This window comes from Sus scrofa, chromosome 1, assembly GCF_000003025.6.
Source record: "Sus scrofa isolate TJ Tabasco breed Duroc chromosome 1, Sscrofa11.1, whole genome shotgun sequence".
Classification (NCBI taxonomy): Eukaryota; Metazoa; Chordata; class Mammalia; order Artiodactyla; family Suidae; genus Sus; species Sus scrofa.
The window spans coordinates 98,531,501-98,545,684 of record NC_010443.5 but is presented as its reverse complement, the minus strand read 5'-3'; the positions used below and the strand labels follow the sequence as shown (position 1 = coordinate 98,545,684).

General features: G+C 55.0%; 1 protein-coding gene across 5 annotated transcripts in view; it reads left to right on the top strand.

Moving 5' to 3' along the window:
- SMAD7 (SMAD family member 7) overlaps window positions 1,761–14,184 on the top strand; it is a 31,125-nt gene continuing 18,701 nt past the window's right edge. Inside the window, exons 1-3 of one of the 5 annotated variants that reach the window (XM_005659454.3) lie at window positions 1,763–3,982; window positions 5,323–5,376; window positions 10,985–11,059. In XM_005659454.3, the coding sequence (XP_005659511.1) occupies window positions 3,370–3,982; window positions 5,323–5,376; window positions 10,985–11,059 (742 nt within the window). In that variant the 5' untranslated portion in view covers window positions 1,763–3,369. The other 4 variants (NM_001244175.1, XM_013992845.2, XM_013992846.2 and 1 more) reach the window with 4 other exon arrangements.

The window sequence follows — 14,184 nt, the reverse complement described above, 5'->3', positions numbered from 1 at the left end:
TAAGCAATATTTTTATTTGTAACAAAATTATAATCTTATACAATTGCAGCCTCTGTGGCTTACAATGTAAATGTTCAGAATGCCAGCTGCTGCCTTGTCCTACTTGTTTCTGCACTGCTTGGCATCCCTAGGTCTTCTAGGTCAATGAGCTTCAGAGCCTCTCGCCTAGATATATATGATCATGATTCGCTCTCACATTTATATGTCCAAAGGTGCTCTTGGTGGGTTTGGTGGGAATGGTCCAAATGCCTACCCGACTGTCAATACAGTCCTAAATATTTATTAAGCATCTACGGCATGTAGATGCCTTTTAAGTTGCTGGAGGAGAAAGGGCTGAATTATAAAGCTAAGATTCATCTATGCTTTTTTTTTTTTTAAGGAGCATAATTTAGCTGGGAAAATGAAAACAGTCAATTTCAACTTTTCTAAAGATTTGTGAAAACCCCCAATGAGTTTCATTGTCGTCCTGATCTCACAATCCTAAACGGCCTTAAAAAAAAATCTTATTTCACTGAATAAGACGAGAGGTTGGACCACCATGCCAGCTAGTGGCCTCGTCAATACTGACGGTTATATATTTAAATCATTACTTTTCCGAGTACCAACAGCTTTCATGCAGTAAACCTAATCTGGTCCTTTGCCCTACCAACGCCTTACCCATTTCCATGCAGTAATTTGCCAGCTGGGTCTACGCTCTTCTAAAACGCAGGCTAAGGGGATAAACTCTCTGACTCTTAAGCACCTTGAAAGCTGCGGGGCCGAGGAGGGCGCAGAAACAGGCCACGCATGCATATGCATGCCCTAGGCAGGTCTGCTAGGAAGGTAACCTTCCCGCGCCGGGAGGCGGGGTGGCGGAGGTCTTCCGGGCTCGAGAGGAAACCTGCCCGCGGCGGGAGGGCGACACCCCTCCCCGCCGCCGCCCCCAGGATACTGCCCCTCGCAGTTCGTCAGCCAGCCAAATGCATTCCAGAGATTTGCACAAGACACACTTCTCCAGGCAGTCCTAGAAACCCGAGCCCGGAGCGGGAGAGGGCGGGAGGGAGCGCGCGGCCGCCGCTGAGGTCACATTCGCGCCGCCTCCCCGCCCTCGGCGGCCCGGCTGTTCCCTCTAGCGCACACTTCCCAGGGCCTCGGTCCAGTCCGGTGTAAATGTCTTTTAAACAGAGACAGCGCTCTCCTCCCCCTTTCCTCCCGCGCGGGGTCCAGGGCATGTCGCCAGGGCCTTTAAGGCAAAACGAATGAATGAAACATTAGGGCGAAAGCGCACGGGACAGCCACTGCGAAGCTCCTCGGACTGGGTCTAAATCCGGCCACCGACCCGCTCGTTCCGCTCCAAAAACTCGCCGGCGAAGCGCGATCCGTGTTCTTGGGTCTTCCCATTTCTCCCCGGATTCTGCCAGTTCTCAGTCGATTCAAGGAGCTTCTCTGCTCCCCACCGTTATCTGCCCCCCCATTAGCACCCCCCCCGCAGACCGGGGAGGGGGTGGGGGTGGCGGGGGGGGGAAACGGGGGGAGAAATAGCTTTTAGAAACCCGATCTGTTGTTTGCGAAACACAATCGCTTTTTTTTTTTTTTTTTTTTTAAAGCGACAGGGTGTCTAGACGGCCACGTGACGAGGCCGGAGCCGGGCGCGCCACTGCGCAGTGGAACCAGCAGAGCAGAGGGCCCGCGGGGGGTGGGGGGGAGGCGGCGGCGGCAGCGGCTGGGGGCGGGGGAGGGAAGGGGAGGAAGGGGGAGGGAAGGGGGCGGGGGCGGGAGGCCTTGCGGGAGGCGGCGAGCCCAGGGCACACTCGCTCGCCTGCTCGGCGCACGGAGGATCCTGTCCCCGAACCGCGCCAGGCGAGCCAGCCGGGCGCCGTGCTCTGTCCGCTCGCCGCGCGGGAGAGAGCTGCCCGAGACAGAGCCAGCCCGCCGGCGCCGAGCTGCCGAGCGCCTGGCCCAGGAGTCCCTGGTGCGGCGCGGCGAGCCCCCGGCGGCGGCAGAAGGACTCGAGCGCCAGGAGAGGGCGGACGGGGGACAAGGAGGCTCCCGGGCGCGACGAGGAGAGTCTCGGAGGAGAAGGCGGCGTGAGGGACACCGGGGCCTCCAGCCGACGCAGCCTTGTCGGGGCGAGCAGCCCATAAGGGGAGCCCCGGCTCCCAGGGGAGGGGACACCGGCGGCCCCCGCGCTAGCGAGCGGAGGGCGAGAGCGCGCGACCCGCCAGGGGCCCGCCGCGGCCGCCGCGCCGCCCTCCCCCGCGCTGTCAGCCCCGCGGGGCGCAGCCGCCGCCGCAGCATCTTCTGCCCCTGCGCCCCCGCCAGCCCCGAGGAAGTCCCCGCCGAGGACTAGGGCCCCCGGGAGCTCAGGAGGAAAGACCAGAGACTCCTCCAAATCACCCAGATGCGAAGGATTGAAACAGCCTAGCCAAAGCTTTCTGTGGATTAAAAAAATACACGGCTTTTTTTTTTTTTCCCCCGAAGAAAAGGAGAGGAAGACCAGTGGGGCTCTGCAAGGAAAAAGGGGAATGTAACTCGTGGATACCTTTTTTCCACCCCTCAGACGTCTTGTTCTACTTTGTAAACATTTTCTTTTTTTAAACCCCAGCTCCAGCCAGACGCCCCCAGACCTCCGGGGTGCGAGGAGGTGGTGGTTTTCATTTTGGGCTTTGCGTATTTGGTTCTTAGATTTTGAGAGAACCTCCTTATTTCGCCAAACATCTCCTGCGGGGTGAAGTCCACTCGGCCCCCTCCCCCGAGTCTTCGTGTGCACGGAATTCAAGGAGATCCGGTTACTAAGGATATAGAAGAAAAAAATAAATCGCGTGCCTGCCTTTTTTTTTTTTTTTTTAATTGCCTCCTTCTCCCCACCCCCAAATTAAGTTGCTTAGGAAGGGGAAAAGAGGCTTTTTCCTCCCTCCGGCAGCCCAGCCGAACGCCTTTCTTTTTTTGCCCCCGCGGATCTTCCATGTAGGAAGCCAAGGCTGGCGAGCCCGACACTCGGGAGCCGCTGCGGGGGGGCCTCTTTTTGGGGAGGCGCCGACCGGGGTAGGCTTCGCCGCCCCCAGGGAAGCGGCGGCCGCGTTCCTCCGGGGTGCGCCGGGGCCCGAGAGCAGCGCGCGGCTCGGGCCGCGCGGGGTGGGGCAGCCGGAGCGCAGGCCCCCGAGCCCCGGCGGGCGCCTCCGGGCCCCCGCGCGCCCCCCGGCCTCCGGGAGACTGGCGCATGCCACGGAGCGCCCCTCGGGCCGCCGCCGCTCCTGCCCGGGCCCCTGCTGCTGCTGCTGTCGCCTGCGCCTGCTGCCCCAACTCGGCGCCCGACTTCTTCATGGTGTGCGGAGGTCATGTTCGCTCCTTAGCCGGCAAACGACTTTTCTCCTCGCCTCCTCGCCCCGCATGTTCAGGACCAAACGATCTGCGCTCGTCCGGCGTCTCTGGAGGAGCCGTGCGCCCGGCGGCGAGGACGAGGAGGAGGGCGCGTGGGGAGGCGGTGGAGGAGGCGAGCTGCGGGGAGAAGGGGCGACGGACGGCCGGGCACATGGGGCCGGTGGCGGCGGCGCAGGCAGGGCTGGCTGCTGCCTGGGCAAGGCGGTGCGAGGTGCCAAAGGTCACCACCATCCCCACCCCCCAGCCGCGGGCGCCGGCGTGGCCGGGGGCGCCGAGGCGGATCTGAAGGCGCTCACGCACTCGGTGCTTAAGAAACTGAAGGAACGGCAGCTGGAGCTGCTGCTCCAGGCCGTGGAGTCCCGCGGCGGTACGCGCACGGCGTGCCTCTTGCTGCCCGGCCGCCTGGACTGCAGGCTGGGCCTGGGGGCGCCTGCCGGCTCACAGCCCGCGCAGCCGCCCTCGTCCTACTCGCTCCCCCTCCTGCTGTGCAAAGTGTTCAGGTGGCCGGATCTCAGGCATTCCTCGGAAGTCAAGAGGCTGTGTTGCTGTGAATCTTACGGGAAGATCAACCCCGAGCTGGTGTGCTGCAACCCCCATCACCTTAGCCGACTCTGCGAACTAGGTAAGAAGTTGTTCTGCGCCCACCCACCTCTCCCCTTGGCGCTCAAGTAGTGAAAGAAAAGCCCCCTTCGGCTGTGTGTTTGTGCAGCTGTCTCGCCAGAGGGGAGAGTACATCCCCTCCTGGGAGAAGACTAGAGGGACAAAGGTAGAGAAGGGACTGGGGGGAACCTGGAAAGGCATTCCCTGGGGGTTCCCTTACAGTTTTTTTCTCCTCCTCTGTTTCCCCTAGCGGGGTTTTGGGCACTGCTCATGCACACACTCTACAGACCGGGGGTTAAAAATTAGATAGATTTCTCATTTCCGGATCAACCAAGGGGTGCAGAGAGAAGTGTGTGGGGGGGAGGAGGGGGGGTCACGCCTCCCCTGCACCCGGAAAGGCGTTGAGGTGTGTGGCCGAGTTGGATTCGGTCCAAGCCCGCCAAGGAAGGCTGGGAGAAGCAGTTGTAAAGACTGGAACGTCTCTGCCTGCTCCTTTAGTAAATAAGGAGAGTCCTGTCGGGCACAAGTGGCTGGGAAAGTGCCCTGTCCGGAGTAGCTTTGTGTTTTGGGGCGAAGAGAGTTTGATGGGCGGCGGCGCTGGATATCTGCTCTCAACTCTGCCAGCCCAGGGTGGAAGAGGACAAGCAGTCAGGAGAAGTTGGGTGCCCTCTGCTTTTTCCTTTCTTCCTGCACAGGAAAGCACAGTTCCTGACTGCAGAAGGGTCGGGCCCCAGCCCTCCCTGACGACACGGCCCCTTAACAGCTCTGGGGCCTGGGCTTCTCAGCTGAGATCCCAGCCTCCTGCATTGCTTTCCTTTTCTCTGCATATTTGTGTGGGGCGGGGGTGCACCCGGGGCGTTCACAAATCCAAGTTCACCAGCGGACTTGGGGTAAACCTCGCGGGTGGGCTGGGAGAGGGGAGCCCCGAGTTCCCCCGCGCGGTGTGGAGAGGAGCTGCGGTGGCCAAGGTGAATTTGCACCCCTGGGGGACGAGTCAGGGTGGGGGGGCGGCGGCGGGAGTCGGATCTGAAGTTCTGGGACCGAGCGGGGGCTTGGTCGCCCCCCGCCCTGTGAACTGTGAAGTGCCCGGCCCCGGTAGAGCCGGTGGTTTCCAGCCGGGCCGGCCGAGCGCGGCGGCGGCGGCCGCAGACGTGGAGGAGCGGAGCGCCGAGGCTGGCGCCAGGCGGCCTCTTTTGTTTATCTGACAGCTAAATATCAAGGCAATCACCGCCTCGCGGCCCTGCCTCCAACCCCCACAGCTAAGACAAACAGTTGGGCTAAAAGAATGCCTCTGTTATCATAAGTTTCTATCTCTCTTTCTCATGGCTCGGCCTTTATTTTCTCTTTCTTTTTTAATTCCAGAGTCTCCCCCTCCTCCTTACTCCAGATACCCGATGGATTTTCTCAAACCAACTGGTGAGTAGAGGGTTTTAAATATATCCTTCCTATCTTAGGTTAGAAATGGAGTCTCTAGAACTCGGATTTTTTATGTCTAGGCAGCGGCTTGGGGAGACCCTGGGCTTGCCCCAAGGTGGTTATAGGTTTCCTCTGTGGGAAGTTTGGTGGATTTTTTTCTGTTTTTGTTGTGACTGAACCTGGAGATAATATGTGTGTGTATAGATACAATATTATGCATGTATGTGTTTTTCTTTTTTTTTTTTTCAAAGATGTTTCCTAGATATGCATTACATTTTGTTCCTTTTTTCATGTATTTGCACTCCACAACCCAAGTTGGCTCAGCTTTTAAACACGTGGAATTTGATCCTTGCAGAAGTGTCTTGGGAGCCAAAGAGGACAGGTTGATGGGAAACTTTGGAGACGTTATGAGTGCCAGAAGTATCAGTGGGAAGAATGGATAGCTTGGTGGGAGGGAAGACAGTTTAAAAAGGTACAGAGAGGTCTTTGGGGTAAGCGAATTTGAACCTTTAAGACGTAAAGACGACAGGCCCTTCCCTTCCTGGTTTTCTCAGAATTCTTGGTGGGGGCTCTGAAAGTTTTTAGCATAGTTCTGCCTGCCTGTTGCTTTGTCACCAGATGGCTTGGGGCCAGGGCAGAAGCCGCACTTGAGACTGGCACCAGCCCCGTTGCGGTTGTCTGCATTCAACTTCTGACTGGCAGTGCAGGGGCTCACAGTGCCAGGGGAGGCGGGGGGTCCTCAAAGCTGGGACTCAGGGGTGACCACTGGATGGTCCCCTGTATCTTAGAGCCCTATCTTACAGCGAGAGGTCCATTTGTTTGAAAGTATGGATTGTAACTTTGGTCTGTACTGGTGCCTGAAAAATGCAATGCTTGTGACATTTATTTTGCCAAGTTTCTGGGAGAAGGAAGAGTGAAGGGTTGGGCCCCTTTTCGCTCTTGGAATTCTACAAGTCCATCCGCCTCATAAGTTTTGGCTGTTGGGCCTTTCCCTCCACTAATTAAAAGTTTTGCTGGGGCGTTGTCGTAAATTAAATACTTTAATGAACGGTGTAACCAAAGCCGGGGTTCTGCAGCCAGCCCTCCCCGACTCCACGCTGCCTCCAGTCGTGCAAGGCGTTGCTGCTTGCCTGGTGCTTGTCTAATAAGTGGCCTGCAAAGCATGTGATATTTTGCTTTCGATTTACAAAACACTAGATAAATGGTCATTAATGAGGAGATAACCAGCTCTGTGTTTGTAACAAACGTTAGCTGAAATGACCAAGCTCTGTTTTCTCAAATAATCTAACTTGACTGGGTTTTTGGCATCAAGACTCAAGAATTCTTTTATGAACTTTCGTTCTCCAAGGGGCCATCTCTGTCCCATTGTTGTTTTTCCTGTCGTGGGCCTCAGTGTTGGAGGTTTTCCTTAAAAGAGAGAGAGAAAGAGAGGCTGGTCCCCTTGGCCTCAGGGGTAAAGACCACTAGGGGGAAATGATCCAAGAAACTTCCTAAAACCTGCAGAAAGAAGGACCACATTCTCTTGGGTTTCCTGCAGACATAGAGGGGCAGAGCTGTTCACTGGATTCAAGCAGTCGCCCTCTGGGGCCAGGACCTCATATTCAGTAGTGGAGTGATATATTTATTCATTAGCAAGTGTTGACATTAGGTAGCAAAATGTGTGTAAACAGAGAAGCCACAAAGACAGGAATGTGCCATTTCCAAGGGGGAGAAAAAAGTTCTTCAGATCAGCCAATAGGAAGTGATTCACCTGCCAATCGGAAACTCAGACAGCTGGTTACTCACCCAAAAACTTTTAGGTGTAAAACAAAACCAACCCCTCCTCCCCCAAGCAAAGAAACAAAAACAAAAACCCCAAACAGAAAGCCCAAAACAAAAATAGGATGAAAAAAATCACCCTTGTGTAGAGGACTTGAAGGTGCTAACAGGCAAAGCCCTGGCGGTGGGACTCTTCTGACACTTTGGAGGGCAGCCAGGCCTGGGGCTGGTTTTGCTGGCTGCTGTGGCCAGGGATGGGGTGCTGCCCCTGGTTTTTATTCTCACCTTATATGTGGGCAATTCAGGTCAGCCGCTTACATTCTGAGCCTTAGGTTGAATTTTTGAACTTGGGTTACTAGGTGAGAATCAGCCATGAGATTTACAGTGGACAACTATAAAAATCTTAAGCAGTTGGGAGTTCCATCGTGGTGCAGCGGAAACGAATCTGACTAGCATCCATAAGGACGCAGGTTCGATCCCTGGCCTTGCTCAGTGGGTTAAGGATCCTGCGTTGCCATGAGCTGTGGTGTAGGTCACAGATGTGGCTTGGATCTGGCGTTGCTGTGGCTGTGGTGTAGGCCAGCAGCCACAGCTCCAATTTGGCCCCTAGCCTGGGAATCTCCATATGCTGCAGGTGCGGCCCTAAAATAAAAAAATAAATAAATAAGTAAAAATCTTAAGCAGTTGCACAACCAAGGGATTTCTTCTGTGACGTCTCCAGCTTGGGCAGAGGTGGCGGGAAGGGTCTGGGGCCTGGCACCGCTGCAGCCTTTGGGGGAGGACTGGGTCTGGGAACTCCATTTTGCTGTGATTCAAGCCATTCCACTGCAGCCTGGGAGACCTGGGCGCTAGGTGGTATGAAGCCAGCAGGATCTTCTGGGAAGGAGTGTTAGACGTGACTGAATGTAGGAGCAGGGTGGCTGTGACTTGAGGCTTTCAGAAGTGAGGACCCCTGCCCCCACCCTATCACATCAGGAGTCAGAGCAGGCTGTGAGAATGAGATCTTAGCTCATGGAGTGAGGATACTGGGGGGAGATTGCTCTGTGGGCTCTGCTTCCCGTGTCCTGTATCTAATGGTCAGAAAAGTTTGAAGATTGGTTTGGAGTGTGGGGTATTGCTGGGAACACTATTTGCTTAGGCTGGGAGATCCAGGTGACCTGTACCCATTTGGCAGATGGAGCCTCCAAAGTTCAAGTTGAGCAGTCTGGGACCTAGCCTTGCATTTACCTCTTAACTCTGGTCACTCTTAACTTTTCTAGGCCCCTTTTTAAACCCAGATGATCAGAGTTAGGTTAGGTGATTCACTCATTATTAACTCATTTATTGGTTCATTCATTCAGGCATTCTGCAGGCCTGAGGATATGTCTGCTTAAAATGCATCGATGCTTCCAGTTCACTGATTGTCCTTCTGTAACCAGGGTGGTGGATTGGGGCTGAGACAAGTTCCCAGACAGTACCTGGGAAGCTCAGAACTGAGTTGATAAGACTCTCCGGGCTCCCTGGAAACCATCCTCTGAATGAGAGAAGTGGGGTCCCCAGCTCTTGTCACCTGGTACCCGGTCGCAGCAGCTCATTCCTTGGCTGCCCCCAGGCTTGCCTCTTCAAGGGCTCTCTTGCCCTTGGGGGAGGGGAATGAGTCTGTCTGCCATAGAACCCAGTCCTTAGTGGGTGCTTGCTAGCGTGGAGCAGTGGTGGAGAGCTGCTGTGTATATGCTACCCTGGGCTCTGGGATCCAGGTGGCCCAGCAGAAACTGAGACCCTGCCTTTACAGAGCTATCTGTGGGGAGCTTTTCTGTGGGTGAGAGACAGAGGCGTGGCCTCCTTGACCTTGGCTAGCCTGGCAGGAGCTTGAGGCCAGTCTGGATGCTGAAGGCTCTTTCAGCTCCACTACTGTAGGGAAGAGTGACGGTCCTCCCTGCCCCGAAGAGGGAGCAGTTCAAGGTGGGCTCTGAACCCTTTCTTGGGTTTGGCTTAGCTCACTGGGTGGCCCCTTAGGCTATTCAGTGACGCCTCAGTTTCCCTGGGTGCCTGTCTAACAGGTATACCTGGCTGCCTCACAGGGGTGGTAGGGAGGCCTAATTAATGTTTGTAAATCCCTCCGGAGATCAAAGGGCAGAGCACCAGTTCATAGAAACGCTTGTGGTTGCCAGTGTGGAGCTGGCTTACCTTTGATCTGAGACAGGCTGACACCCCGAATGTGGGCCCAGCTCTGCCTTTGAAACGCACCTTGCCCCTGGAATTCAGCCAGCAGGGGTGGGGGGGGTGGAGAGTGGATAAGTCATCATGTTTAAACGTGGGGGGTGTCATCCCTTTGGAAGGGGTGTGGGTTAGTAGAAGCCTATCTCTCCTACAGGGCTAAGGCCATCACAGTAGCTTAGGAAAGCGCAGGGTATACGCTCTTGAACCAGCAGCTCTGTTTCCTGCCTGTCCCCATTGTTTTCCGTTTGATTCAGTGTATCCTGTAAAACTGTATATTCCTGTTCAGAGTTATACTTTACCCTGATAAAATGAGCCTACCCAGGCAGCCTTTTCTCTCTCCCTGGCTATCTGCTGCCATCCCCTCCCCTGTTTAGGAGAATTCCTGAAAAGTTGGTCTAGCCTGAGAGAGAGAACGCAGGAGAAGGATTAGAGAGAGAATTTCAGAGCTGGGGTTGGGGGACAGGCCCAGCCCCCAGACCCCCTCATCCCTTCCTGCCCCTCCAGGGAATGGAGATAGCCTCTGGCTCCCTGTAGAGCATCATGGTTAGCTGTGTATATGCTACCCTGGGGTGCTGGGGTGCTCTTTCGCTTGGCTTTCTATTTGCCAACTTGGCCAAGCAAGTTCCAGTGGGCAACAGGTAATGCACACCCCAGGGACATCGTGTGGCCTGGAGTAGGGGGGACTGGAATTGGTACCATCCCACCAGATGTTTTTGCATCAGAGCTGGGAAGCTCCTTTCCTGAGTCAGCCTTTCTCTATGGAGTTCAGTAAGTTTGGCTTTGGCCGTGGGTGCCTGATGTGCTTATGGGGTCCTGTGTGTATTTTTGTTTTCGCAGGACTAATTAGCTGTGGTTCGTGGGCATTATTTTTTGTTTTAATTGCTTAGAGGTGGGTAGTGGAGTCTATTTCTCAGCTGGAATTGTCATTATCCTCATTAACGTTTAGGTCACTGTGCTGAGCACCTGAGGGTGACAAAGATGTTGAAGAGAAGGTTACAGTCTAGTTCAGGCAGACAGGATCTGAAGGTAAAAAGATCAGTAGAGACAGAAGGAAGGAAGCTCCAAGTGCTGCGTGCCAGAAAGATTTTATAGGCACTGAGGGCTGGGAGCCTGCAGGTCTGGGGTTGCTGGGGGAGATTGAGAAAGTCCTGAGGAATTGGGAAGTCCATCTTTAAAAAGGATGAGAGCATGACCCTTGTCTGTGGGAGCGACAGGGAGGCCACTCGATTCCAGCAAAGAGGCCAGGCCCTTGAGCTTGCTCTGGGAAAGATGGCAGGGAGACCATAGCCACAGTTGAGGAAGGCGACCCTGGGCCTCCTGTGACCTTGGGAACTACCTGGTTTCCTCAATGGGGGACTTGCAATAAAAAGAGGAATTCCAGCCAGTCTGTGATCGAGTCTGACTTGACTAATGATTAACTGGCTGCCTGGAGCCCAGACGGGTGACAAGGTGCTGTGGTCTGTCTTATGATGGGTAGCGAAGCCTGAGCAGCCCATTAATAATCAGCATCATGGCTGGGAGTCAGCCGTTTGGAATGTGTGGTTTCTCTTTCATGCTGTTGAGAATGTGCTTAAAAATTAATCTCGGTGTTTTTATTTACTTATTTATTTATTTGTGTATTTCTCTCTCTCTCTCCTTTGCAAATTCACAGCAGACTGTCCAGATGCTGTGCCTTCCTCCGCTGAAACAGGGGGAACGAATTATCTGGCCCCTGGGGGGCTTTCAGGTGAGATGCTTTTTCTGTTATTTTCCTGGCAAGTCTGAGACCTCCTGAAATGACTGGAGACTGGAGGCATGGAGGTGGCCTTCTGCCACCCCAGCTGGTCTGGAATTAATTCTCCCTCTTTTGTGCATTTAAACTGGATGCATCCTGGTGACTCTGGTGGCCTTCAGCTCTGCAGTCTGGACCTGCGCCCTGCGCAGATGTGGAAATGGGGGAGATGGGGGGTTACTGGGTGGGGGGGCCATGTTTTGTGGTTATCAATTGCTAAGCAACTCTGGCTGGAGGGGCTTCCATTGGCTGACTTTGGTATCGTTAGTTCACGAGTATAAGCTCTTTTTGGCTCTTGGCCTCTGTGTATTGGATGCCTTAGAGGGCATGGATCCACCTTTGGGGAACTTATTGAAGACAGGCCCCAAGTGTAGAATGGGGGTTTAGGTGTCCCCGGTGCTTCTCTGCAAGTCCTAGTCCCCAGTCCACTTCCTGCAGGAGTCTGCATTGCGTGTCAGGGGATGGGAGCGCCAGAGCAGGGATGCTGCAGACAGTCATTACCCAGCAGAGGAGGCTTTCCTCAGGGCCCATGGGGTGTGAGCAAGGGCCTGGGATGCTGGGGCTGGAAGGTTATGGAATTGGGTGAGGGGCACTGGGTAGCTAAAGTGTCATGGTCCTTGAGGGACCGGAGAAGAGAGAGATGAACTTGGAGAAACTCATTAGCAATGTAAGTGGGAGACATTTCCATTTTGTTCTAGAGATGCCTTGTTTCCCCCTGTTTTTCCCACCCCAGTCTGCAATTGCTGGATTTTCTAAGAACTAGCTAGGGCAGGAGGGAAGGTAACCCGGAGGGGAAAAAAAAAAAAAGAAAGGAAATCCTGCAAAATTCTGGGCATTTGTCTTTGGGACATTGGTGTAGGATCATAGTTGCATGTTATAAAATGGTCTTTAGGGGGACCCTGGTGCCCCCTCTTTTGTGAGGTGACCTCTCTCTGGGCAGGTGTCTCTCAGGCTTGGTTCACCCCTAGCCAGTAACCTGTCCAGGAATTGAGCTTGCTGACAGTGTCTTTAGGGAGCCTCTTGTTTGTTTTGATTTCAGGGCAGTATATACTCTAGCTGTTATCTGAGACAGAGGGTATTGTTTCCTCAGCTCCTAATGATAGCTGAGCAGGAGGAAAAAGAGGGACCTGGAGAGGGCAGGGGGCTCAGGGTGTGAGGATGGGAGTGGACCACGGTGGGTGGAGGAGAGAGGCTCACCCAGGGGCAGGGGCTTGTGAGCTGCTGTCTTTTTTGCTTTCTAAGGCTGAGAGAGTTCCGGAAAGAAGGAAGGCCAAGGACAGGGTCTGGGCAAAATACACACTCAGGATGTTGTTAGATGGTTTTATTTTTTAAATCCTGAATGTGCAGGGAGGCGTCCCAGCCCCTCTGAACCACATGAAATAAGCAAGGGAAGTGGTAGCTTTTGAAAGGGGGCTTTTCAGAAGGTTTGTCTTACTGATAACATCTTGTCTGTCTCCTCTGCTGGAGGAAGTGACGGCACCAGCCTGAGCCACCAGCCTCCTTGCTCAGTCCGGGAGCTAAGCAGTGTGACCTGGCACAGCCCCTTCTCAGATGGGTGGGCTTCTGAGAGCTTTTCCAGTCCTAGAAAAAGACACTGGGGGTAAAGCAGTTATTAACCCCTCCGCCCACCCCCACCGTTTCTGCAGCCCTTTCAATGAATGAAGAGCTGCTAGGAAGGCGTGCTGCTGGTCTCTGAAGGGATCACGTGGTTTAACAAAACTGCAAAGAAAAAGAAAAAAAACGGGGCGGGGGGGGGGTAGGGGAGGGAGACACTGCACATGAAAGAGCATTTGTTTTGAATTTTAGCTCTTGATTTACTAATTCCCAGGGCTTCAAAGTTTGAGCTCTTTCTTCTTTCCGTTCAGAGTTGGAGCAGTTTATTAATAATGGGCCGTGGGGGGAAATTGAAGAAACTGTTCCTTGGAATGGTGCCAGTGGTTTGGGGGTATCTGGAGGGGAGCTGACTGGGCACTGAGAAAACCCAGGACCCCACCCTCTGCAGCAAGAATGCCCCGCCCCCAAAAAAGATGCTGGTCGAGGCCCTGGGCCAGGGGCAGAGGGTTTTGCATATGGAGAAAGCCCACACCACCTCCTTTCCAAGCAGTTGATCTTTCCACGGGGGGGGGGGGGGGGCGCGGTGGCCTGGGTGTGTCCTCCTTGCCCCAATGAGGCCGGTGGGGGGCTGTGGTGGCTGAGGTGGCAGCTCCTCTGGGCGGCAGGGGAAGGCTTAGCTGGGGCTGGGGCAGTGGGGGTGGGGGAGCATCTAGGTGGGGTGTGGGGAAAGCGCCCACCAGGCTCTACCCCTCCCCACCTCCCACTTGAAATCACCTCTCTGAGTGTCCCTTTCACAGGCCCTGTGTGCTGTTTTCCTTCCTGTCCTGCCCTGGCTGAGAGCGGGCTTCATGAATGGGGCTCAGTTTAGGGTGGGAGGAAGGTCGGCAGCGGGAGCCAGGGCTTGATTCTCTTGGCAGGGGAAGAAGGGAAAGCAAAAACAGCGAATGTGAAAATGTGGTGCCTTGCGGAGGTGGGGGTGGGGGTGTGCTTCAAGGCACGCCCCTCCCGAGATGCGGGGTGACTCCAAGGCTGGCCCTTCCCTTTCCTGCGAGGAAGGGGCTGGGCGGGCAGCAGCGCTGGGAGCGGGCCCGCTGGCCGCTGTTGGAATTCCAGCCTTGCAGCGCGGGTCTGGCCGGTGAGACGACAGGCCCAGGCCTTGGGGACTTGAAGCGCAACATACCCCACCCCTGCAAGTTTCCTCAGTCTGGGAAAACGGCACATTTTTAGAAGGCTGTGACTCCGTTCCAGGAGATCGTACTTTCATTTCTGACAGCCTGCTCTCCGAGACAGATGGATTGCTCGGTGCATGGTTGTGTGTGCATGCGCGTGTATGCGTGCTGCAGACGTACAGATAGACGATCTCGTGCACAGACACATGAGCAGGCAGATGCCCACAGGCAGGCTCTGGGGTAGGCCTGAGTCCCTCCTACTTGGGATCAGGGATAGCTTCTCCGTTGCGGGGGGGTTTGTGCTTTGGGGCCCGGGCGTGATGGTGGGTCGGTTCTGACTCGGGATCTGGCTATGGT